Source organism: Pipistrellus hanaki (assembly GCF_964339955.1).
Source record: "Pipistrellus hanaki genome assembly, chromosome: 1".
Taxonomy (NCBI): Eukaryota; Metazoa; Chordata; class Mammalia; order Chiroptera; family Vespertilionidae; genus Pipistrellus; species Pipistrellus hanaki.
In genome coordinates, this window is record NC_140503.1 from 117,659,144 (window position 1) to 117,684,546 (window position 25,403).

Below are 25,403 nucleotides of genomic sequence, written 5' to 3' on the forward strand. Positions count from 1 at the left end.
TCCCCATTTTGTTTAGTTCTTTTTCTGGAATTTTGTTCGTTCTTCCATATGGGACATGTTTCTTTGTCTTTTAATTTTTGCAGCCTCACTATGTGTTTATCTATGTATTAGGAGCGTTTCTATGTCTCCCTGTCTAGATAGAGTGATCTAATATAGCAGGTGTTCTGTAAGGTCCAATGGCACAGCCTCCCTGTTTACCTGAGCTGGACACTCTAGGTGTGCCCCTTGTGTGGACTATGGTATACCCTCCTGTTGTAGTTGAGTCTTAATTGCTATTGACACATCAAGGGGAGGGATTTATTCCTAGGTTGATCAGTTGCAAGGATGGGCTATGACCATTGTGGAGTATCAGCTGTGCAGGGTCCCACCCCACAGAACAGGACTTCATCAGGTCTTTGGTGTCTACTGAGTCCATCCCTTGAGTGTGTGGCTTGTGGAGGTGATTGGGTGGTGCTTCTGAAGCTGTCCAGTGGTGTATTGGTTCTAAGGACTGCCCAGAGGTATAGGCCAAGGTTAGTCAACATTTGTGTTCTGTTTGGGGCCACCGAAAATCAGCTACAAAGCAATCTGCAGGTAGCTGGTATATATGGTAGGCTTGAAGGTGAGGTGCCCAGGAGCAATCAGGCTATGAACTAAGGTTGGCTGCCACTATTGCTGATACTACTTAGAGGTATAGGGCATGCAGAGGCCAGATGCTGCTTGTTTGAGGTATTATTGGAAAGTCTGACACATGAGCCAAGATTAGCTATTCGTTTGTAAAAGCCAGGGAAACAGCGTGGGTGGCCCTGCAATTTGGGTGGGGCAGGGTCTTAGGGCAGGGCACACTCTTTCAGACAGTTTGATGGAGACTCTGATATGTTGTCTGTTGGCTCATCAGTGGCCTCTGCCAGCACTCCTGTCTGGGAGAAAGCTGCCCCTCCAGCTCTCGCCCGGATGCCGTACAGTTTAGTTCTTCTCCGTATGTCCCTGGTGCATTTCAGACTGCTGTCCCAATGCTGGAACTCAGAGTCCAAGTAAGTCTGTGTGTTCCTTTTTAAGAGGAACATCTGGGTCTCCAGTAGCCTTCCATTTCAGCCACAGTCCTCACTGGTTTTTGTTTGTTTTTAAAGTGAGAAGAAGGGGGGGGGGGAGAGAGAGAGAGAGAGAGAGAGAGAGAGACAGACAGACACAGACAGACAGACATGGGGGGGGGGGGCAATTGATGAGAGCAGAACATTAATAAGCTGCCTTATATATGCCCCCCGCCAGGGATCAAGCTCCCCACTAGGTTATGTGCCCTGACTGGGAATTAAACCAGCAACTTTTTGGTGCATGGTCAATGCCCACCAACTGAGCCACACCAGCCTATTCTGAGTTTTCACCCTTCTTACTAGTCTTGAAAGTGGTTTCTTCTTTATATCCTTAATTATAGGACTTCCCTTCAGGTGGGTCTGAATGATGATTGTTCTGTAGTTTAGATGTAATTTTGATGTGGATTGGGAGAATTCAAATACCACATTTATCTACTCTGCCATCTTGACTGGAAGCCTTAAATTCTATTTTTAACTGGGGTAGGAGGATGAGTGGTCTGTCAGAATAGTGTATCTTAGAAGCTTTTTTGTGACATATTTGTTCATATTTTGTGGTTGTGTTATACAAATACAAATATTTACTTTTTTCACTAATAGTCTCATTGCTTCTTTATTTCTCCACTTTTCTGATTTTTTAAAAAAGATTATTGTGCTCTGGCCAGTTTTGCTTAGTGGTTAGAGCATCGGCCCGTGGACTGAAGGTCTCAGGTTTGATTCCCAGTCAAGGGCACATAGCTGGGTTGTAGGTTCAATCCCTGGCTTCCAGTTAGGGTGCATGCAGGAGGCAGCCAATCAGTGTGTGTCTCTCACTATCTCCCTCCCCTACTCTTTCCCTCTTTCCCTCCCTCCAACCTTCCCTTCTGCTCTCTAAAAATCAATGGGAAAAATATCCTCAGGTAAGGAATGGAAAAAAAAAAAGATTGTTACTTAACTAAATATTTCTAATATATCTTTATCTCCAAGGATAATGATTTTATTCAGGTTTAATGTCTAAATCCAAGTGTGAAATGTAGTGGCTAGGTAGAATTTCAGACATTGTTTCCAGATAAAAATGAGCAATATCATTCTAACGACAGGGTACATTCCTCTTTAGGATGATATCCTTAATGTTGTCTTTATGATCACCTAAAAAATCTTAGATACATATTTAGAACAGCACATATTATGGAAAGAACTTGAAACCCCTAAAATCTATAAAAAGGTAGATTCTACAACATGACAATGTTCTTAAGTGGCATTGCACTTACAGTGATGCTTTAGGACTGTACACATTATTTCATACTAGAGGCCAAATGCACAAAATTTGTGCCCTCATCTCCCTGGCTTTGTCCGGAAGGTCATTCAGCCGTCTGGTCTAATTAGTATATCACACTTTTATTCTAATTAGTATATCACACTTTTATTATTATAGATTATTCATATATGTACATTTGTTCATATTAATACAAGTGTATATATTATTTGATATATAGGCTAGATGGCCAATGCACAAAATTCATGCAAGAGTAGGCCAGCCTTCCCCTGGCTGCCGGCACCGACTTCCCTCTGGCACCCAGGACCCGGGCTTCCCTATGGTCGTCGGCAGGCACCAGGCTTCCCTCACAGCCCCAGCTTCGTCTGGAAGGTTGTCCAGAAGGACGTCCCATCTAATTAGCATATTACACTTTTATTGGTATAGACTACTCATTGTTTCATAGAAGTAGTCTTTAAGATCAAAACAGCTTTGCACAGTGTGTGTAGCTTAGTGGTTGAGCATCAATCTATTAATGATTGGTTTAATTCCTGGTCAGGGCACATGCCTGGGTTGTGGGCTTTTGTGAGGAGGCAGCTGATCTATGATTCTCTCATTATTGATATTTCTATGTCTCCCTCTCTGAAATAAACAAAAATATATTAAAAAAATAAAGTTAAAAAATAGATCAAAGCAGCTTTTCTTCAGTTTTGAATTTGGGCTTAACTGGTTCAGAATGTGTTGGACTGCTCAAATTTGGATCCATCAGTTTACAAGCAAGAGGGTTTCAAGACTCTATTGTGTAGTTAAAATCTGGCTAAGGTATTACTCTGCATAGTGATTTTGTTTTTAGACTTGGAGGTGTTAGTTCATTTTTCTGAATTTGAAGCAACCTGTTATTTTGAATTGTAATATTTACAGTTTACCACTTTAAAAAATTCTATACTACTTTTCAAATAATGAAAACTCATATTTATGCATATATTATTCAGTATAGTCTTAGGTCTTGTACACTGATAATATTAAGGTAGCCTTACATACCAGGTGTTATGGTATTTGTTTTCAAATTGAAGTTTATCATCTGTGATTCATTTGGATAAACTACAGAACTAAGAAATTATTGGGTCTGTATGAGTTTGGCATAAATAAGTGGTACTTTCCTTATGAATATATTCTTCTTTTATAAAATACGTGATACATATGAATATTTCCCAGCTGCTTATGATATCTTTTTCTTTACAAAATATTTGAAATAATGGCTGGGTAAAAACTTATTAACATGAATTGAATAACTGTAAACATAAACCTGTCCTATTAGGTATAACATTTAGAATTAATTTCTACTTTTCCTCCCCCCTTTTTTTTGCCAACGTAAAGTGGCTAAAAGCCAAGGTAAGAGATACTACTTATCATTCAATACACAGTTTTACCTCTATATTGATAGAGGCTGCAGAGCCACTAAAATTTGAAAACTCTTCCTTCATCTGCCTGCTTTTCCCCCATAGGATTTCTATAGATTAAATATATTCAAACTCAGTACAAGTAGCTACATTTAGCTTGGATGTGTTAATATATCATCGATATATTGACATCTGCATTTATATAGGAACATTAATTTTGCTAACATGAATTGCTTTGCTTTATTTTTTGATAGTTGCTTTGCTTTTATTGACATAAATAGTAGGTTTCCCAGACATCATATATGACTTTGTTACTGAATTTTTAGGATAAAGATGATTTTTTTTCAGATGAATATTTTAACAAATTAACCCTGAGATCTATAGTTTAAATTCAGGCACACATTTTAAAAAATTTTAGGAAACTTAATATTTAAATGCAGATAAGTTTGATCTCAGTGAACATGTTTAACAATAAAATAATACATAAAATCCAATAATTTCACCTGTATTTTGCCATAGTTCGGTATGAATAATAGAAAAAGCCATGTGCAGTTGGTTGCTTGATTTTTTTAAACTATAGAACCAAAGTCTATTGTTAAAACTGTCTGGGAATCCTTACTTCACATTCTGATATTAAAAATAATAATAATTTCGTATCAAAACACCAAGAGAACAATCTGATATAAAAATAAAAGCTCTTTTTCCTGTATTATAGCATGGAAATAACCAGCCTGCAAGAACTGGCACACTGTCGAGAACAAATCCTCCTACTCAGAAACCACCAAGTCCTCCCATGTCAGGCAGGGGAACGTTGGGGTAAGAATCCATGTACATTTTACAAGAAAATTCATATGCTAAAGGAAAAAATGATTCTGTGACTTAAGTAAATGTATGGGTTCTTGCTATGGACCCCTTTCAGTGTAACACTACCTTTTACAAATTCATTTGGTGCTTATTTCCATGAGCAGAATCCAAAATGAATCTACTTGTTTTATAATATTCTCTTCTGTGGAAGTCTGTACTAGATAAGTTATTTTGTATATGTAGAAATGAGCATTATTTATTTATCTTTTTAATTCCTTAAAAAAGAGAGAAATTTGATTTGAATTTATTTAAAAGGAAATGACCAATGTATTCATTCTATATGATGCTTTCACATTTATTTACAATATTTACATTACAGAACTTTGAGTAAGTAAGTTTTGTATAGTTTGGCTTGGTGACCTGCAGCTTTTCTGTTTCCTCTATTACTTTCCACCTAAGATTTAGAGGCTCTTTATCTGGAATATTTCTAACGGTGCTTGTGCTAGGTAATCTTAGGGCCCTTCATAGTTTTTATTTTATTTATTTTTTAATCTTTATTGTTGAAAGTATTACATAGATCCCCTTTTCTTTCCCCATTAACCTCTTCCAGCTCACTCCCATCCCCTGCCAGGCCCTCAACCTCCCCCCCGCCCCCCCCTCCCCGCCTTAATTCTCTGTATCTATGGGTTATGCATACTTCATACTTGAGTAGCTTTGTGAGGAAGCCAGTTGGGGAGCAAAAAAGATAACTGTTGGTGGTGTCTTCCTTCTCAGTTCTTTGTGCAAAAAAATTTGTGACTATTTGGTAGGGCACTTCTGAAAGATTGTTCACCTTAACATAGAAAATAATATATTAGAGCTTTTTTATTTTAATGGAAGACTAGGAAATAATTATTTCATAGTAATAGGGATCAATAATCAGCCTTTTTAAATAGACTCTTGGCTTTTATTTTCACTTAGTAAACTACTTACTCCTGCAAAAAACACATGAAATTATTAAATAGAAAAGCTAAATAATTAATTGAAAAATTAATGATATTACATCTACGGTCAGAATGTGCTATACTTGTCTATTGTCTATAAATTTCCATAATGAGGTAGGAATAAATTGCAGAGGAGATACTTAGTTTTCATAATGTATAAGGACAGTGGCTTATGAGTGATTGAACTGGAAATAATGAATATGTCAAAGTGTGATATTATTGAGCATTTCAAAAATTATAACTTATATTTAGAAACTAGAGGCCCAGTGCATAAAATTTATACACAGGGGTGGGGAGTCTCCTCAGCCCAGCCTGCATCCTCTCCAATCCAGGACCCCTCGGGAAATGTCCGACTACTGGGTATCAGGCCTAAACCGGCAGTCAGACATCCCTCTCCAATCCAGGACCCTTCTTCGGGAAATGTCCGACTACTGGGTATCGGGCCTAAACGGGCAGTCGGACATCCCTCTCACAATCCAGGACTGCTGGCTCCTAACCACTTGCCTTCCTGGATGCCTAATTGCCCCTAACCGCTTCTATCTGCCAGCCAGATAGCCCACTGACTGCTCCCCCGCTGGCATGATTGACACCTAACTGTTCCCTTGCCAGCTCGATCGCCCCCAACTCCCCTCTCCTGCTGGGCTGATCACCCACAACTGTACTCCCATGCAGCCCTGGTCCCTCCCAACTGTCCTCCCCTGAGGCCATCTTGTGACAGTGTTGGGGTGGCCATCCTGTGGCAGCTATCTTATGACAATGTGGTGGTGGTCATCTTGTGACATGAGGGTGTGTGGGTCAATTTGTATATTACCTCTTTATTATATAGGATAGAATTAGAATTTTTAAATTACTCTTTCCTATGCTTTTCCTAAGAAAAGGTAACACATTTTAGTTTTTGTGAAAAGTAACAAAATTTATTTACTCCAATTAAGAATTGTTAAAAACAACCTTTATAATTAAAAGTATTTTTAAAACTTGTTTTCTAATTTTGGCTGAGTAGCTCAGTTGGTTAGAGCACATGTGTCAAACACAAGGCCCGCGGGCCAAATCCAGCCCGCCAGGCCTTGCAATGTGGCCCGCACCGCGCTGTCATCACTGCACTCCGCTGTCAGTTTATGACATTGTCAGTTTATGACTGTTCAGTAAACCATTCGGCCCGCGATTTAGGCTGGATTTTAGATTTTGGCCCCTTCTCTGATTGAGTTCGACACCCCTAGGTTAGAGCGTTGACCCAATATGCCCAAGTTATGGGTTTGACCTGTCAGGGAATATATAAGAGGCAACCAATGAATGCATAAATAACAGGTTGATTTTTTTCTCTCTCATCATAAATTAAAAAAAAAGACACACACTAGTCTTCTACTTGGTTACAAAGATACATCACATTTGGGGGAAAATGCCATTTTATTTTATTCATTATTCTTACCTTTGATATTTCTTCAGACGGAATACTCCTTACAAAACCCTGGAACCTGTTAAACCTCCAACAGTTCCTAATGACTACATGACCAGTCCTGCTAGGCTTGGAAGTCAGCATAGCCCAGGCAGAACAGCTTCTTTAAACCAGAGACCGAGGACACACAGGTAATCCTTCAGGTTGAGTCTTTGACCATTTGCAAGTTGAGGTTATTAACTGGTCACAAACCCTATACAGTTGCTGAGTAAAGTACTATACTGTTAACATAGTGTATAAAAGTTGAGGTAATAATATTGTTATAACTTCCTTTTTTTTTTTTTTTTTTAGATTTTTAAGTATATATTTATACTATAAGCAGATTGCTACTATTTCTTCCTTTTGTATATAGGAAGAGGTACAGATATATATTTGGACATAAGCTAACGAATGTTTTTTAAAAAACTTTTAAAAACGATTAAGGTTACTAAACTACTCTTAAATATAGTGCCCCAAAACAATGAAAATGTATACAAACTTAACAGCTTATAGCTCCATTGATGTTTATTTCTTTTCATATTTAACCTATTGGAGTTAGTTAATATTATTCAGAACGTGTGTACATTTTTTGAGAGCATTCTGTATTTTGGGATACTAGGTTAAATTTCAGGAATTATACAATGTGATTTAAGCTTTAAGAGATTGCAAAAAGGAAGACCTAGCTTAGATCTGAGAAAGAATTAGTTAAGAGAGTTGGTGTACTCTAGAGCAGCAGCTGCCAACCAGTGTTCTGCAGACCGTTGTGGTCTGTGAAGTCTGAAAGGTTGGTGACTGCTGGTTTAAGGAAACCTTTGGAGCAGGTTGGCGATCGCTGCTTTAGAATATGTTATTGTATATATTGTTTTATAAAATTTCTAGAAATCAACTGCTCAGTGGGTTTTTAAAAACTTGGATTTGGAACATAACATAAATTTAGAAAAGTATTATTAAGTATGTAACTTAATGAGTTAAGACTATTTGAACACATTGGTGTAACCATCACCCAAATAAGAAAATGGAACATTATCAGCAATCCAAAAGTCCCCCTTAGACCTTTTCCTAACTATCACCTCTATCTTTATTTTATTCCTTAATTTTACCTCTCACTTAACTTGGGGAAGAACCTCTCCTTACCTTGACTGTTGGGTTGGTGTATTAGAGATAAAACTTAGCAGAATTGCCCAGCCAGCATTGCTCAGTGGTTGATCGTTGACATATGAACCAGGAGGTTGTGGTTGATTCCTGTTTGGGGCACATCTCTGGGTTGGGGTTTCAATTCCCATTGTGGTGTGTCAGAGGCAGCCCATCACTAGTTCCCTCTCCATCTCCCTTCCTTTCTGAAATCAATAATAATAATTTAAAAAACTTAGAATCATTTTTTGAGTTTTAACTAAAGAGGGTATCTGACTTAGGTTCTATGTAATTGTCATTTGTTGTTATTGCTGCTGTTACTAAATAAACTCTTATATTGGTATCTGCAGTTACTATATCAGGTCAAGCTCAGTGAGTACCACAAGTGTTCTTTTTTATATTTGTTATTGAATTTATATTAAAACATTGTTTTTATCATTTAGTAATATTCAGCAACCAGTTATTAAGAGTTACTTCATTAGATGCTAGGGGTATACCAATATGATATAGTTCTTTCTTTCACAAGCACAATTCTGTTAAAACAGGCATCGATAAACTTATGAAGGGCAAGATTGTCAATACTTTTGGGATTTGTCTTCATTACAGTTACACAGCTCCCCATTGTAGTGTGAATGCAGGCACAGATAACCTGTAAATGTCCGAGTGAGCGTGCATTCCAGTAATATTTTATTTATGGCAGTGAAATTTGCCTTTCGTATAATGTTAATGTGTTATAAATATTCCTCTTTTGATTTTTTTTTAACTACTTAAAAATATAAAAAACATTCTTAGCTCACAGGTCATAAAAACCAGATTATTAGTCAGTTTTGGCTTATGTGCTATAATTTGCCAACCCCCATGTTAGAAAAAATCCAGTGATTGTGGAATAGGATAATTAGTGGGGAAACATTCATGTCTGTGATGTACTGGTGTTTCAAAGCAGTGTACCTGGCTTGGAATTAAGGGAGTTCTTCACATTGAAGCTATTTTTGTAGTAGAAACAGCTTTCTTTGTTTTTATTTCATTAACATGTGCTGATGTAATTATAAAATGATCACATTGGAGAAAAATATTTTTTATCTAGGCAGTACAAGTCTTTTTCTTGTTAAGTTTTTTGGGGCCTATTAGGCCAATGATGTTGGTTTTAAAGTATAATATGGAGCCTAAGACTATACATGCACACATGTACATTTGCATACATGTACATACACACATTGCTTACTAAAAACGACTGTATAATGTGAGGTCTTATACCTAAAGAGATAGTAAATCTATAGGAATTGGAATAGTAGGGAATTAATTTGTATAGGAGGGAATTGGTTAAAGTTGAACAGTAATGACTATTCTAAAATGCCTCACATTGAAACCTCATTGCTGCTTTTTTTTGTTGTTTTGCTTATTTTCCTCATATTTGCTCATATTATGTTTTAGCACCATTCTTTGAGATGAGTGGAGGTTTTTATATTTACAGATTAAAGTTGGTTAATCTTTTACTTAATTTTCATAGCATCCGTACATTTAAAAAAAAGAATAGTTTATTGATTTCTTTTTTAGAAAGAGAGGAAGGGAGTGGAAGGTGAAACATCAATCAGCTGCCTCCTGCACACCGCCTACTGGGGATTGAGCCTGAAACCCAGGCATGTGCCCTGACGCAGTTTCCAACTGGCAACCCTTTGGTGCACAGATGACATCCAGCCAACTGAGCTGTATCGGCCAGAGCAGCATCTTGTTCGTTTTCTTTTGTGGCATCTGTCACACTGTTTGTTAATTTTCAAAATTGATTTCAGGGAGAGAAAGAGAGAGATAGAACCTGGGCATTTGCCTTGACTGGGAATCAAACTTTGAGCTCCTGGTTCATAGGTTGATGTTCAACCACTGAACCAAATCAGCCAGGCATTCACACTGTTTTTTAATGTCTATTATTCCATTCTTAGGTGTGAGCTCCATGACACCATGGTTCATGTCTGCCTTATTTACTACTATTCATAGCAGGTTTTAAATAAACCCTTGTTGACTTATTGCATTTAAGATTTTAATTTCTCAACAAGATGATCTCTTCTGAGAGTTCTGAGTACTATATTAAGGTTATTTTTGTTTCCAATAGATTGAGTAGAATGAAACATAAGAATCACATTGGTTAGAATGTCAGTTCACATAGTGATGGGTCTTGGGTTCGATTTCCAGTCAAGGGCATGTACCTGAGTTGCAGGCTCAATCCTAGGCTCCGTTTAAGGCAAGTGTGAGAGGCAACCAATCATTATTTCTCTCACATTTCTCACCTCTCTCCCTCTCTCTCTCTCTCTCTCTCTCTCTCTCTCTCTCTCTCTCTCTCTCCCCCCCCCTCCCTCCCTCCCTCCCTCCCTCCCTCCCTTCCTCCTTCCCGCCTCTCCCCTTTTTTTTCTTTCCGTTTTCCTCCTTTCCTTCTATCTTCCACTCTTTATAAAAATTAGCGGAAACAATATCCTTGGGTGAGGATTAACAACAAAAAATTTTGTATTGAACAATTTCTAATTTTTTTTTTACATATCTATATATATAAAAGCCTAAGTGACCATTACAACTGAATGACCAGAATGACCAGACAACCAGTAGCTCTGACATGCACTGATCACCAGGGGGGGCAGATGCTCAACACAGAAGCTGCCCCCTGGTGGTCAGTGCGCTCCCATAGGCAACCATCTGTGGTTCCTCCCTCCCCAGCTAGCCAACCTCCCGCAGTACCTTCCCTTCCGGCTGGCTGGCCCCATCAGCCCCTGGTGCATAACCATTTGTAGACAACCTGCTTCAGGGTCGGGGTTTCATATGTAGCAGAGCAGCTCCCTCACTGCAATCTATTGAAAGTCAATCCTCGACAAAAGGGTTTGTCTCATCCCGTCCTCTCCCTTCCCTGGGGGCTGCCTGCCTGCCATGGTGGTGGCACAATGCCAAGGAGGACAGGCAGGGTACCGTGCGGTGGTGGGGCACCAATGATGGTAGTGTTGGCGGCATCGCCTGGCCAACTGTCATCTCCTCTCTCTTTGGGCCCTGGGTTGGAACGGGGAACTGGGGGGGTGGGTGGGTGGCGGGTGCAACCCCTTTCCCAGGGGGCCGAAGGCTGGCTTCCTGTTGGGGGCCAGCAGCCAGCCTCCCATGGGCTCCCCCCCTGGCCGGCAGGCTCTGATCAGCGTGGCTCTGATCGGCTCTGATCGCTGGTCAAGCCTAGGGACCCCAGGCATGCACAAATTTGTGCACCGGGTCTCTAATATATCATAAAAGGGAGTAGTTAGTGGCTTTGAGTTGATTATTATTTTGGGGGGTTAAATCACTAGAATTTCTTTTTCCACAATTTTTTCTTTTCTTTCCAGTGGAAGTAGTGGGGGGAGTGGAAGTCGAGAAAACAGTGGAAGCAGCAGTATTGGCATTCCCATTGCCGTGCCTACACCTTCACCACCCACTATTGGATCAGGTATATTATTTATTAATCTATTTTAATAAGTGGTAGTACTTATGAGCTTGATTATGAAAGCCTGAAATAATTTAGTATATATGAGATCAAATTATTTATTTGTGTGATTGTTGCTAGGACATAAACACTAACAACAAATTTAAGGACATTTTGGATTAGTTTTTACACAGTCTTTAAGTGTGTTTTTTCTCTGTTTTACAAGTTCTTTCTTCTTAAAATTAAGCATATAGACCAGCTTTATTAAATAACTTTTTGGCCATTCTGCCTTAGAAAGAAATGTCTTGGGCATAGTCAAGAAAGTTTATTATATGAAGAACAAGTTAATATTCTTGGTCTCCAACCAAAGGATTAGTGACTGTATTGTGAATTATATATTAGTAAATTTTGATATTGCTTTTTAGGCTAGTATCTCAACTTTGTTAGTTCATTTTGTGACTTTACTATATTTATGTATGATATTCAATATATTTATTTCAGTACAATACCATAAGTAACAAATGGGATTAAAAAAGGAAAAGTTATTTTACTTTTTAGATTACATAAATTTTTAAGAAATTGTTGCAAAGCATTATATTAGTCCCTTGATTTTTTAGTAAATACAATGAAGACTATGTAGGGAAATTCTTAGTTATTTGAACATGCTTTGTAGGAAAATTCTTAGTTATTTGAACATATGGGTGTGTGGTGTCTTCCTTTTTTCTTCTTACACAATCCACAATCATTGTACTTTCTTACTGTTTCAGAATGTTTAGCTCTCTTTCTTGTACTCTGACCTGCATTATAAACTATCTTATTAGAAAATGTTTCTGTCCCTCCTCCTCCTGAAGCTCCAGCCCATCTCTTCTCCCAGTGAGCACTGTGCTAGGTGAGACTGCACAGCCATTGGAGCTATTTAACTTACTCTGCATAATTCATAACAAACTCCTCTGTTAGTCTACTAGCCTTTAAAGTTTCTAGGTTGTAAGTGGTAATGCAAAGGTTAAAGTATTAAATCTAACTCACACTAATTTCTTCTGGTGAAAGGCCTCTGAAGTTACACACCAAACAAATACAAAATAACTCTCTATAATAAGAAAAGTTTCTATGCTTAGCTTATATCCAATTTAATGTGGTTTTTATTTGTTTTTTGTTTAGATAATTTTCTAGGGAAATTATAGCAGTGTTGGTTCAAAAACATTTTTAAATTTATAATGTAATTTTAAAAAACATGAAACTTTATTTGGAACTCCTTGGTATATACAACAGTCAAAGTATTGGAGGACAGGAGGAGGAAAAATAGAAAAGAAATAAATGTGTGGGATAGGGTGCTTGAGACTTTCCTGTGAATCACAATTTGAAAAATACTGATATAGCCCAGTACTCAAGATGCCATGGAACTTTTTTTTCTTCCAGGAAAATACATTTAAATTGTTCCCAAGTTGAGGATGACTAGATAGAGTATATAAAGAATTTCAAATACAGACTCCATATAAAACCAATAGGCCTAGAAATACACATTATTAGTAATCTGGATAGAAATGTTTAATGACGTGTTTCAGATAATGAGAGCTATATTTCATGTTGTGAAATAAAACTATCTAATAGCATCTTTCAAAATATTTGCACTTGTACTCAAAGGAAAAGGGGCAATAGGAGGTAATATGAAGATCCCAGTAGAAATTGTTTACAGAAAGTTCCTGTGGAAAAAAAAAATCCCTCAACCTGATTGATAATCAAGAAAATGAAAATGAAAACCACAGTGACATACTGTTTCTTATCTTCCAGCTAAAAATTAAGTCCTCTAGTACCAAATGTTGGTGAGGAAGTTCAGTAATAAGAAAAAGTACATTGCTGGTCAGAATTTATTAGTTGATACACTCACTGGGGAAAGTAGTTTGTTAGCTAGTCAAGTTGAACGGGTTTCTCTCTTAGATTTATCAGTTTTATTTTATATTTACCCTAGAGTACTGGTTCTCAAAATATGATTATGGGACTTAGGAGGGTTGCCAAGATTCTTTCATGGAGTTTTTGAGGTCAGAACTATATTCATAAAATTGTATTTACCTTTTAAATTCTCATTCTGGTACTGGACTTTTCCAGAGGCTTTATAACATATGATAAAATCATTACTTTGACAGCTAATGGAATGTGTATTTATGTATACATGTATTTTAGAGATATATCAGTTTTAATTTATATTATTTTTATTATAACCCATCTCGACCAAGCTTTTTGAGGTTCTTTAATTTTAAAGAGTGAACTCAAAGACCATGACGTTTAAAACCACTGTCTTAGAGCAGTGGCTTTCGGAGTGTGACACCCAGCATAACAGCATCATCACTGGGGGAATTTGTTAGAAATGTGAATTTTCAGGTCCCATGTAGACTTACTTAGTCAGAACTCTGAGGACTAGAGCCCAGCAATCTGTATTATAACAAGTTTTCAAGGTGCAGTTCTGATCAGTACTCAAGTTTAAGAACCATTGTTCTAGAAAAACTCAAGAACCATATTTAGAATGGTTCATGGTAGCATTATTAAGATTAGCAAAACTTGGGATGTAACCAAAATGCCTAGTAATGGAATGGATAAATTGTGGATGTTTACATGTGAATGTAGCTATAAGAATTAATAATATATTGATATACTTATCAACATGGCTGAATTTTTTAAAATATCAGGAAAAGAGCAAGCCAGCAGAATACATAATTATTTTATTATAAATATTTATAAATTTGCAAAATCTCTGTATATTATTTAAGATTCTATATCTGTGATTCTTTTTAAAGCTATATACAGTAAAGAAATAGAATACTTAACACATACCTTTGGAGTTGTGGATCCAGAGGGGATATACAGGAAACTTCAGTGATACTAGTAACATTCTATTTCTTGAAGCAGGGTATTTTATTTTATTTATATAAATAGTTACCGTATTTTTCGGACCATAAGATGCACCGGACCATAAGACGCACCAGTTTTTAGAGAAGGGAAATGAAGAAAAAAAGATTCTGAAACAAATAGTGTCCTAAAATATTTTATGTGCATTAAAACCCAACATCACAGTCATAAACACATGTAATCAACCCTGTAAAGTAAACAGCAGCATTTAGAACCATTTTAGAGCCGGGCAAGCACACAGAGACCACACAGAGCCGGGCAAGTAAAAATAACTTTTTTTTTACAGTATATGTGTAGGCTATATTTGGACCATAAGACGCAGGGACTTTCCCCCCCCACTTCTGGGGGAAAAAAAGTGCGTCTTATGGTCCGAAAAATACGGTATATATAATCATTACAAATATTATGTAACATATTAGCATATACCATTTGCATATATGTATGTATATGTATAATTTATATAACAGATATATACATACTGGTATATCAGTCATATACCCTTTGGTATTATGGTTTATTTTGTAATAAAATATTAAAATAGATTCTAAAATAGGCATAGTTTGAAATTTCTGAAAAAATTGGTTTTGGGTTTTAAATCAATAAGAAAAACAACTTGGATTTCATACATTGTTATATAGGCAGAGAAATATATAAATCATTTTAGTGAGGATTCCATTAAAATTAGCTTCAGGCTTCTTAGCTTTCTAGAAAATCTAGTTGTCCCGGGTTACTCATAAAAAGCTTTTGAATCTACTATTATTTTAAAAATGTGTTTCTGTTTCAAAAATGACAATGTGGATGATTCAAATAATTAGTGACTGCCTATGTCTTGGGAGTTCCAAAATGTTAATATTAGCACTTTTAATGAACAACCTCTGCTATACAGTTTTATTTAATAACTTTTATCACCTCTAGGGGAGGTTAAATTAGGCAACTGAATGAAAATAAATTAGGATGTTGTCTTCTTACATAGTCACGTTTAGATGTTCAGGTCAGGCAAGAAAATGAAACTGTTATCCCAAAGTAAGCTTTGGAAAGTATAGTTAACTTTAGAGGCTTTGAACTTTTTTATTAACCTTTTAAATATTAGACTTTTGAAATGTTGGTCAAGATGACTGAATAAAATATTAAGCATTATTAATACTTTAGTAAGTTTAGATATGCATGATAATTTTATACAAAAGATTGCTTTGAGTGTAGTATGGAGAAAAAAACATCCAAGTATAGAGAAAGAGAATGGATTTCTATAAGAGCTTTGAAACTAGAAGTTGTACTTTCCTTAAAAGTGATTTTACTATAATATGTATTGATAACTGTTGATACAATAAACATTCAAATTTTATTACAATATGTGGAAAATAAACATAATTCTTTAAATTTTATAATTTAACCTGGATTTGGCTGGAAAGGAAGAAGCTTGTAAATCAAATATTAATATATTCACATTTAAAAGCTTACGCTTTCCACTTCATATTTGGTACATGTGGTACATATTTTGTTAGAGACAAAATCCTATCCAATAAAGAGGGAATATGCTAATTGACCCTCATGCTATCACAAAAGATGACAGCATCTATAGCCAATAAGGAGGGAATATACTAATTGCCTGCCCAACCCTCAAAGATGGCAATGCCCACAGCTAATAAGGAGGAAATATGCTAATTGACTGCCCTGCCCTCAAAGTTGGCAGTGCCCAGTCTGCTCAACCCTGCTGGGGCGGCAGGCGTGTGTCAAGGCCTGGCCCACTGCCTCCAGAGTTCCCTAATCCTCTCAGCCCCCCAGCCACCCAGGGCCACCTGAGACACAGGCAAGCCTTGGATGGTGGCTGCTCAGCCGCCCAGGGCCGCACAAGGCTCAGGTAACCAGGGCCAGCTGAGGCTTGCGCTGCCAGCAGCCGCAACAGCAGAGGTGTGATGGGGCGTTGTCTTCCCCTGATCGCCGGGTCACCTCCTGCTCCTGAGGGCTCCCGGACTGTCAGAGGGCGCAGGCCGGGCTGAGGGACCCATTACCCCTCCAGTGCATGAATTTTCATGCACCAGGCCTCAAGTTTACATACAAAATTTGTGTGTTGTAAAATAATACAGGAAAAAATTATAAATAATTTTAGCAAAATATTAGGGATTATGCTAAATTAAATGGCTTAAGAATGTAACTTTATTTACTTTTGCAGCTTCCCACACTATCTATTTTTCCTTCTTCAGAGATGGAGCTATTTGTATTTTATCTTTACTTTTCTCTTTATTTTTGCTATGGGCTTTAAAAATAATAAATATTTCTTACTGTGAGTCCTCCTCTCTTTGTTCTGCTGTTGGAGGTGATATGCAATGCTCAAATTCTTTGTTGGTTGCCTTTGACTAATGCTTTTCAGTGGCCCCGGGCTCAGCTCCTGGTTCCCAGTATGGCACAATGACCAGGCAGATATCTCGACACAACTCTACTACTTCCTCGACATCTTCTGGTGGATACAGACGAACTCCCTCTGTGACTGCTCAATTTTCTGCTCAGCCTCATGTTAATGGAGGTCCACTTTATTCTCAGAATTCAAGTAAGCTTGTGCTTTGCAGGCATACAGCACCACTGAACTCCTTTTGAGGGAACTTATTTGAAATTGTTATTTTGCCAGTGATAGACAACAATTGAAACCATGCCACTTTATATTTATTTAGTTGTTTTCTTGAATCATACTATTTAAAAAACAATTGCTTATCACTTTTGCTCAAATAATTCAGGCTTAGTGTACTTTATACTAAAATTGAACTAATGCTTTAAAATGATATTTTTGTTATAAATAGAACTAGAGAAGAAAAACTAAATTGAATTTATTTTTATTGGCATATATGAGGCTGTTCAATAAAAAGAGAATTTAAAACATTGTGAGTATTTTTCTTTTAAATAACAAAAAATTGCTGGCTATCACTTTTAAGCTTGCTAAACTATATTGAAATGAATTAAAAACCATTAAAAAAGTTAGTGATATTTGCTTATTATGTCTCTGAATAATTATAACAGTGGAGAGGATTTTAAAAAATTGTCTTCTTCACCTTGAATTGCACATCTCAATACTAACTGCAATCAGTGTTTAAAATCTGGTAAGATTAGGATACAGTTTGGGCATATGATGTCAGGGAGTTTGAATTGCTTGTGGTTATTAATTTCACTTTCCATATCAACATGCTTAATCCAAAAAGGAAAAAGAGATCTGAAATGAGCCTATTATCCAGTATTTGTTATTGGTTTGAAGGGTGATCACTGGACTAGACTGAAACACACTTTCTCCATAAAGCTTTTGTAACTTCTTTCTAGAACTGCATGTTTTATAGGTTGACTTAGAAAACACTGAGTAAAATTGGTAATTACAGAATAGTCTTGGGGGATGTGAAGCAGATAGGGGATTAGCATATCTAATAAAGAGGGGATATGCTAATTGTCCGTCACACCCTCACAAAGGTGGCGGTGCCCATAGCCACAAGATGGTGGTGCCTAGTCCCCTCAGCCCCGCCAGGGTGGCAGACCCTCGGCATGGCTGGGCCTGCTACACGTGCCTGCCTCTGTAGTCCCCCAGTACCCTCAGCCCCCCCATCGTCCAGGGCTGGCCTGAGGCCCAGGCAAGCCTCAGATGGTGGCTTCCCAGCGGCCCAGGGCCAGCCCAAGACTTACCTGTGCCTCGAATGTCAGCTGCCTTGCTGACTCACGAGGCGCAGGCAAGCCTCAGATGTTGGCTGCCCAGCCAATGGCTGAGGTGCAAGCAAGCCTTGGATGGTGGCTGCCCAGCCGCCCAGGACTGCCTAAGGCAGGGGTCTTCAAACTACGGCCCGCGGGCCACATGCGGCCCGCAGAGGAGTCTGATCCGGCTCGCCAGGTTTTTTGGGCAGTGAGTGCAGCCGAGGTGTTACAGTAGGAATTAGTAGTTCATATAGTCCGGCCCTCCAGCTCTCTGAGGGACCGTGATCTGGCCCCCACTTTAAAAAGTTTGAGGACCCCTGGCCTAAGGCTCAGGTAACAAGGGCCGACCGAGGCTTGTGCTGCCGGCAGTGGCAGTGGCAGTAGCAGAGGTGTGATGGGGGCATCGCCTTCCACTGGTCATCTGGTCACCTTCTGCCCTTGAGGGCTCCGGGACTGTGAGAGGGGCAGGCCAGGCTAAGGGACCCCCCTTCCAGTGTATGAATTTTCATGCACTGGGCCTCTAGTATTGTAATAGCTATATATGGTATCAGATGGGTACTAGACTTATTGGGGTGATCATTTCATAAGTGATATAAATATCTAATCATGTGATTGTAAACCTAAAACTCATGTAATATTGTATGTAAACTCTAATACAAGAATAAAGAAGTATTAAAGAAAATTAAAAAAACACTTAATATTCCATGTTAACATAGGAAGTTTGTTTAAGTTCTTTTTATTTATAGTGCATTTTCTGAACATGTTTTTTTTTTTTAAAGTATTTTTTATTGATTTCAGAGAGGAAGGAGAGGGATCGAGAGATAGAAACCTCAATGATGAGAGAGAATCATTCATCGGCTGCCTCCTGCACACCCCTACTGGGGATCAAGCCTGCAATCCAGGCATGTGCCTCTTGCTGGAATCGAACCTGGGACCCTTCAATCCACAGGCAACACTCTGTCCATGGAGCCAACCAGCTACAGCCTGAATATGTATTTTAAAGCAGAGCTGGGGAAAGTTACATTATTGGGATTTTTTTGTTAGTTTGAATTTTAGAGTTAAAGGTTAATTGTATTATAGCAAAAAAAAAAAAAAAATCTCATGAATTGAATACCACTTTTGCAAAAATGTCAGAATTCATAGATAACCCTAAAATGTCTAGTTGTTTTTTTTTTTCTTTCTTTCTAGACATTCTCATCTAAAAGACTAAAATACTTTATCAGTTAGAATTTTACCTCATCTTTTCCCTGGTCTCCTTTGGTAGTGAAAGGTACCTAGTGTCTGAATATTCCATATATTATCTGATTGTTAACCTCACGAGTTTTAGAAACATTTTTCATTTTACACTGCACTTTTAGAACCTGTCTTTATGTTTATCTTTTTCTTTTTCTCAGTTGGACATTTAAATTTACTCTGCAAATAAGGTTTTTGGTTACTTCACATAATATATGATGGTGTAGTTTTATTTAACAGTACTGGGGAAGGTTGTTTATTTGCAGACAAGTCATTTTATTGCTGAATGTCTATCTTTAGGATATTGTAAAGTAAGTTTAGCTTCAAATTTTAAAAATATTATTATGTGTAGTCAAATTATCATTCTTCAGTCTGAATTACTGTTGGTGTTGTAATAGTAGATGTAAATGTTTTTAGTGTTTTGATGTGCATATTTCCTCTTCTTTCTAAATGTGATGGTAATGATTAGTATCTTCACAGCAACGCTTTTCTTTTTCTTTACATACTAACCAGCATGGCCATTTCTAGAAGAAGAAAAAAAATCACCTAATAAACATGTGGGAGTATTTAAAAATAATAAACTGTAACATTTTATTCATTGAAGTGCCTTCTATATACAAAGTATCAGAAGGACAAGGACCAACTCAGTGAATTAAATGCTATTTTTAGCCACACAATGAATGTTAATTGCTTTAAATTATTGCTCCTTTAAACACTGAACCTCTCAAATTTTTACACTTACCAATTTTAAACTTGGATTAATTAAATGATCTTTGGGAACCAATAAATTGTTTTTCTCTGTCAATTTATTGTCACTTGTTGTGACTACTAGTAAACTGAATTTTATTATCTATTCCTATTGACTTTTTTGAGCAATCTTTGGCAATTACTGTCTTGTTATGAGGCAAAATGGTAAACATATATATGTATATTTCCTTTTATTTATTTTAATTTTTTTAGTTTGCTAATAATTTTTACAATGTTTGCTGCCCGTATGAACACTTAGTATTTATTTCTTGTAAATTATGTCCTTTAGAAAGAAGTTAGAATATTTTCCCAGCTACTAATGATTTGTTAGAAATTACTTACGTGCAAATAATTGCCTATTTTAAAGAATTGTTAGGCCAGGTTTTCCTTATCAGAACAGTGATAAAAAGAAAGAAGGTCACTTTTGAGAGATACCTTATTCTTTGAAATTCAGCAGAAATTAGTGTGGGATAATAGTAAATTTAGGAGTGATGTCTTTAAAAATGTCAACTTAAAGGGTAATAATAAACTTGTTTTACAAACAAGGGTTTTTCCTAGAGAGCTAGGTATGTATCAATATAAATTTATATATAAAGTAAGAATTCTTTAAAAGAAAACTGTGATTGATATAGTTACTTATATGTGGAATAAATATCTGTTTCATAACACACTTGGGTTCTAATTAACAATATTACCCTAAAGCTAGAACAGCCTGTAGGTTCTAGAAATATGGCAAAGATACAATATCCTAGAAAATGCTATCAGTATTCACTGTTAACTGTTTTGTTTTTGTTGTTGCCGGTTTTTTTTTAGTTTAAAAAATATTTTTTATTGATTTCAGAGAGGAAAGGAGAGGGAGAGATAGAAACAATGATGAGAATCATTGAATGGCTGCATCCTGCACGCCCCCTATTGGGGATGGAGCTGGTAACCCTGGCATGTCCCTTACTGGGACCCTTCTGTTATATCCCCTGAGAAAAACGGGCTAGGGCTAAAGTCTTTTCTTAGAATTTGAAGTTTTCATTGCATGAAAGTGAATGTGAGGGTAAATTTAAATCTCTCCCAAACAATATGATTAGGATTAAGTTAGAAGTTTTTTTCTTTCCCCAATAAAATTAACCAGTTGGCTAAACACAACTCAGCTTTAGATTTTCTCTTTTGTAATGAACTTGAAGGTTCTGCAGGTTTTTGTTTTGTTTTTGTTTTGTTTCATTTGCAAACTGTTCTTTGCATACTTATGTTTGTGGTCCTTGTAACTGACTTCTGCTTTTTGTTTCCTTTTCTTTCCTTTACCTGTTTTACTTCCCCCATACTGTGTTGTTGTTATCAGTTTCTATTGCTCCACCCCCTCCCCCTATGCCTCAGTTGACTCCACAGATACCTCTCACAGGCTTCGTGGCCAGGGTGCAGGAAAACAGTAAGTTTCAAAAAACTGAGCTATCAAAGGGTAGAGGCTGTCTCCTTATAGCATGCATGGCTGATGAGTCATCATTTTCCTTACTTTTACTGAGAAGCTAATCTTACCTTGAAAATAGGTGCAGCTATGATATTGAAACTGAAGAGCACGATCTTTAGTTTTTTCTCTTGTGTGCATGATTACTGACCATTGTAAATTTCAAAACTGCAACTCTCTTACGTATTTATATGATCTAAAACATGAAATCTGATCTTTGCAGATTCTTAAGGAAAGTATAATCAAACACAAAGGAAACTACTAGGTTCCAATAATTATTAGAAGAATTAGTTAGAAAGAAAACATTTGGTATTCAAATTCATCTATTGATTGTTTTGTGAGATTTTGTTTATTACATAATTGGGACAGGTTTGTTGGTTTTTTTTAGTTACAAAACGTTTTTGGAGAAGGCTTTGTAACCATCCTTAGATTTTGATACATGAGTAATTTTTAATCTATATAAAGATTCATTGTTAGGATAAGAATGAATATGTATGCAGGAATAAGTAAATTACAGTTCACGATATGTATTCATCTGAGTGATTGTCATTATAGAGCCCTCTTCATGTTTTGGCTAGCTACGTGCAGGCCCATCGGGATTATTTATGAATATGCAAATCTGTCTTTTTTTAAAATTTTTTTAAATTTTTTTTTAGGGCTTCTGTGAAGGAAGGTCAGGGAATTCTGGGAATTCTTTTAAATATATGGATTTAATTAGAATAGATAGTTTATATTGCTGTCTGATTACTTTAAGGTTTTGGAAGATGTATAATTATAGTCACACGATCATAGTGAATGTTATTTGACAAAATGAAGAATACCACTATCACAAATTTTATTAGGCCAAAATAGCTATTAAGATGGTAGGGTGGTCAAGTAGTAATTTACTTTATTAGGGACCATCACCATCCAAATAAATCTCAGAATGGTGTGAACAAATGTGTAACACATTTGATCAACCAGTCTTCCAAGTGAGTACATTGTGGCAACTTTCATTGTTCAGCTTCTGCTGACCCTTTTGTGTTATTTCCTCCATTCCTCCAGTCAAATAATTGTGAACTTAGTGTTATGTGTCAGTCTTTGGGAAGAATACAAATAGTTTAAGACAGAGTCCCTATCTATAAGAAATGTATGATTTAATGGATATTTTATAAAACATAGTTTCAAAATATTTAAATTTCTGAGTGCAAATCAACTTTGAAATCTGTGTTTAAATATATATAAATAAGTGAATCTTATTTTTAATAATAAGTGAATAAGAATAAATTGCTGGTATTTAATGCTGTAAGAGTTTAAAAATGAAGCTAGTTAAACTTTTTGAACTGCCTTACAGCCAAGAATTTTTAGGAACTATTTAAAAATAACCATAATGAACTATTTAGTGTGATCAAAGCTCTTTGGTAACTTTAAATAGAAATTCAGAATTAATGTACATTATTCTAGGTATGCCTGGCCTTTGCTGAAGAGGCCGATGGTACTAGTTTAGTCCTTTCACTAAACAGATGAACTTGAGTCAGTCATTGTCTTAGTGCTGCAGAATGCCCAACTTTATTTGCCATTTGTTTTCTTTGAAAGCATGTTAGGAAGATTGGTGAGAAACTGTATCACCAGTATCTTAAATTTATTAATTTGTTTATTTAAATTCAGTCCTCACCTGAGGATATTTTTTCCATTTAGAGAGAGAGTAGAATGCAAGGGGGAAAAGGGGAGAGAGAGAAAGGAAACATCTGTGTAAGAGAAACACATTGATTGGTTGTCTCCCACAATAGAAATAGAGAGCTTTAAGGGCTATTTGTGGGCAAAAATAAAATAGATCCAAGCCTTCAGTGGAAAAATAAGTTATAAACATTACAGAATGAGCATTATCACACAAGGCTTATTTTCTAATAGCCTTGTTCATTCCTCAACAGGATAAAATAGAAATTCACAGCATTGAAGTGGAAATACGGCTATTTAATCTGCAAATGTTTTAAATCTTAATCTTTTGGTTATATTCTCAGCAGATTATTCCAAATAGGGTGGAGTAAACTTTAAAACCTGTATTACAGATAGATTATGACTCCTTTTTTTAATAAAATAAAAATAGCCTTAGAAATTGGTATTTAGATTAGTATACTGGTATTCTGAATTTCTTTCCTGCAGATATTATGTAATTCCTGTGTTAATTTGTATCAGAACACTTTCATATGTCTTTAACTTTTAAAGAAATGTGTGGATAAAAAATTTAAATTAAGAGTTAGTTGTGTTCCAGTTTTGAATTCCTCAATGTTGGGAGCATTTGTTACTTGGTTTCATAATAGTTCAGTGAACATAGTTCTAGCCTCTACATTTTACCATTTACACTTTTGATTATTTAAATTACACACACATACCACAACCATCTAGAATTGGAGGTATGAGTTGGTTGTATTGTTTTGCATGATACGTTACTTTCTGTGTATTTGTTTGTTTTAATTACCTTATTACCACAAAACTTTACTTTTTTAAAATCTTTGTTGTGGATGTATTCTTAGAATAGATCTTCAGGATTTTGACCTCCCCTTATCTGTGTTTATATTTTACTAGCAATAAGGCAAAAATCTTAGCTTGATTTCTACATTTAAAAAGTTGATTATGAGAACAAACATTTTAAAAAAACACTTTAAGGTGTTTTCTATTAGTTGAGAATTATTTAATTTTTAATTTAATTTTTTCTTGTTAAAATTTACGTGAAAGAATAAAAAACCTATACATAGAGCAGACCTAATACCACCAACTTTTCTTTCTCCCTTAAGACAAACAAAATAAATATCCACTGGAAACTTATTTCTGGGCAACTAAAGATATTTAAGCTAAAATCAGGGGCATGAATATTCACAATGAATAGCCATCTGACCGTTAATGTAATGTTATTCATAATGTTTACGGTAGTCCAAATGACAAAGTGACAGTAGGTTTATTTAAGTTGTTAAACTAACTAAAGAGTGACAGTTGTTTTGACCTGAGCCTTGGAATAAGGAAACTTCTTTACTCCTGTAATCTTTTATGGATAGTCTCCTAACCTGCATCCATTAATTTGTAGTACTTCCTAACACCTTTATTTTTAGCTCATTTTATTATAGCAAAATTATTCTTGAATAGTGGACGCTTTAACACACCAAGCTTTTATTTCTAATCTTGCATGTTTTATTATAGTGCATGCTTTGAGTTAAAGCTTTCTTAAATTCTTTTAACTTATGAATTTCCATTTAGCCTCATTTTTTAATTCAAGTTATCTGAATTTTTTTCTAGTTGCTGATAGTCCAACTCCTCCACCACCACCTCCACCAGATGACATTCCTATGTTTGATGACTCTCCACCTCCGCCACCACCACCTCCAGTGGATTACGAAGATGAGGAGGCTGCAGTAGTTCAGTATAATGACCCATATGCAGATGGGGATCCTGCTTGGGCCCCTAAGAATTATATTGAGAAAGGTAAGGTAGAATCATCTATTAGAGTAAAGGAAAACAACTTAACTATATAATTTAGAGCTATGAAGAACATTTAATCCAGTGTTTCACAACCTTTTGGATAACTTTACTAGTCAAGATAATATAGTTAAACCTTATTTCCTATACATTTCCAATATGAAGAGAGGATTCTTTATATTTTAAATTAAAAGTATGTTATAATGTTAGCTATACTTTTTCAAATGACATAATGCTTCTAGCCGGAGATTAACTTGTCTGTCTGCATTGTATAGATGAAGCAGTTAAATCACACACACACAAAAGGAGTGAAATGATTTACTAGTTCTAGTCATATAATTAGTAAATATTTAAAACCAAATTTCTAAGTACTTTACCATAAAAATAGAAATCTTTTATATCTAAATACTTTAAAATCTGGGATTATTATGAGAACAAGCTTTCAATTAAGTTTCATTAGTTGATCTTATAAAAGAGAAGATAA

General features: G+C 36.2%; 1 protein-coding gene across 8 annotated transcripts in view; it reads left to right on the forward strand.

Annotated features, from left to right (window-relative positions):
* Positions 1 to 25,403, forward strand: part of ABI1 (abl interactor 1) — a 97,236-nt gene that overhangs the window by 67,678 nt on the left and 4,155 nt on the right. Inside the window, exons 4-10 of one of the 8 annotated variants that reach the window (XM_084870316.1) lie at positions 3,679 to 3,693; positions 4,417 to 4,517; positions 6,932 to 7,072; positions 11,396 to 11,496; positions 16,742 to 16,918; positions 21,347 to 21,433; positions 24,740 to 24,925. In XM_084870316.1, the coding sequence (XP_084726442.1) occupies positions 3,679 to 3,693; positions 4,417 to 4,517; positions 6,932 to 7,072; positions 11,396 to 11,496; positions 16,742 to 16,918; positions 21,347 to 21,433; positions 24,740 to 24,925 (808 nt within the window). The remainder of the gene's footprint in view (positions 1 to 3,678; positions 3,694 to 4,416; positions 4,518 to 6,931; positions 7,073 to 11,395; positions 11,497 to 16,741; positions 16,919 to 21,346; positions 21,434 to 24,739; positions 24,926 to 25,403) is intronic. The other 7 variants (XM_084870317.1, XM_084870318.1, XM_084870320.1 and 4 more) reach the window with 7 other exon arrangements.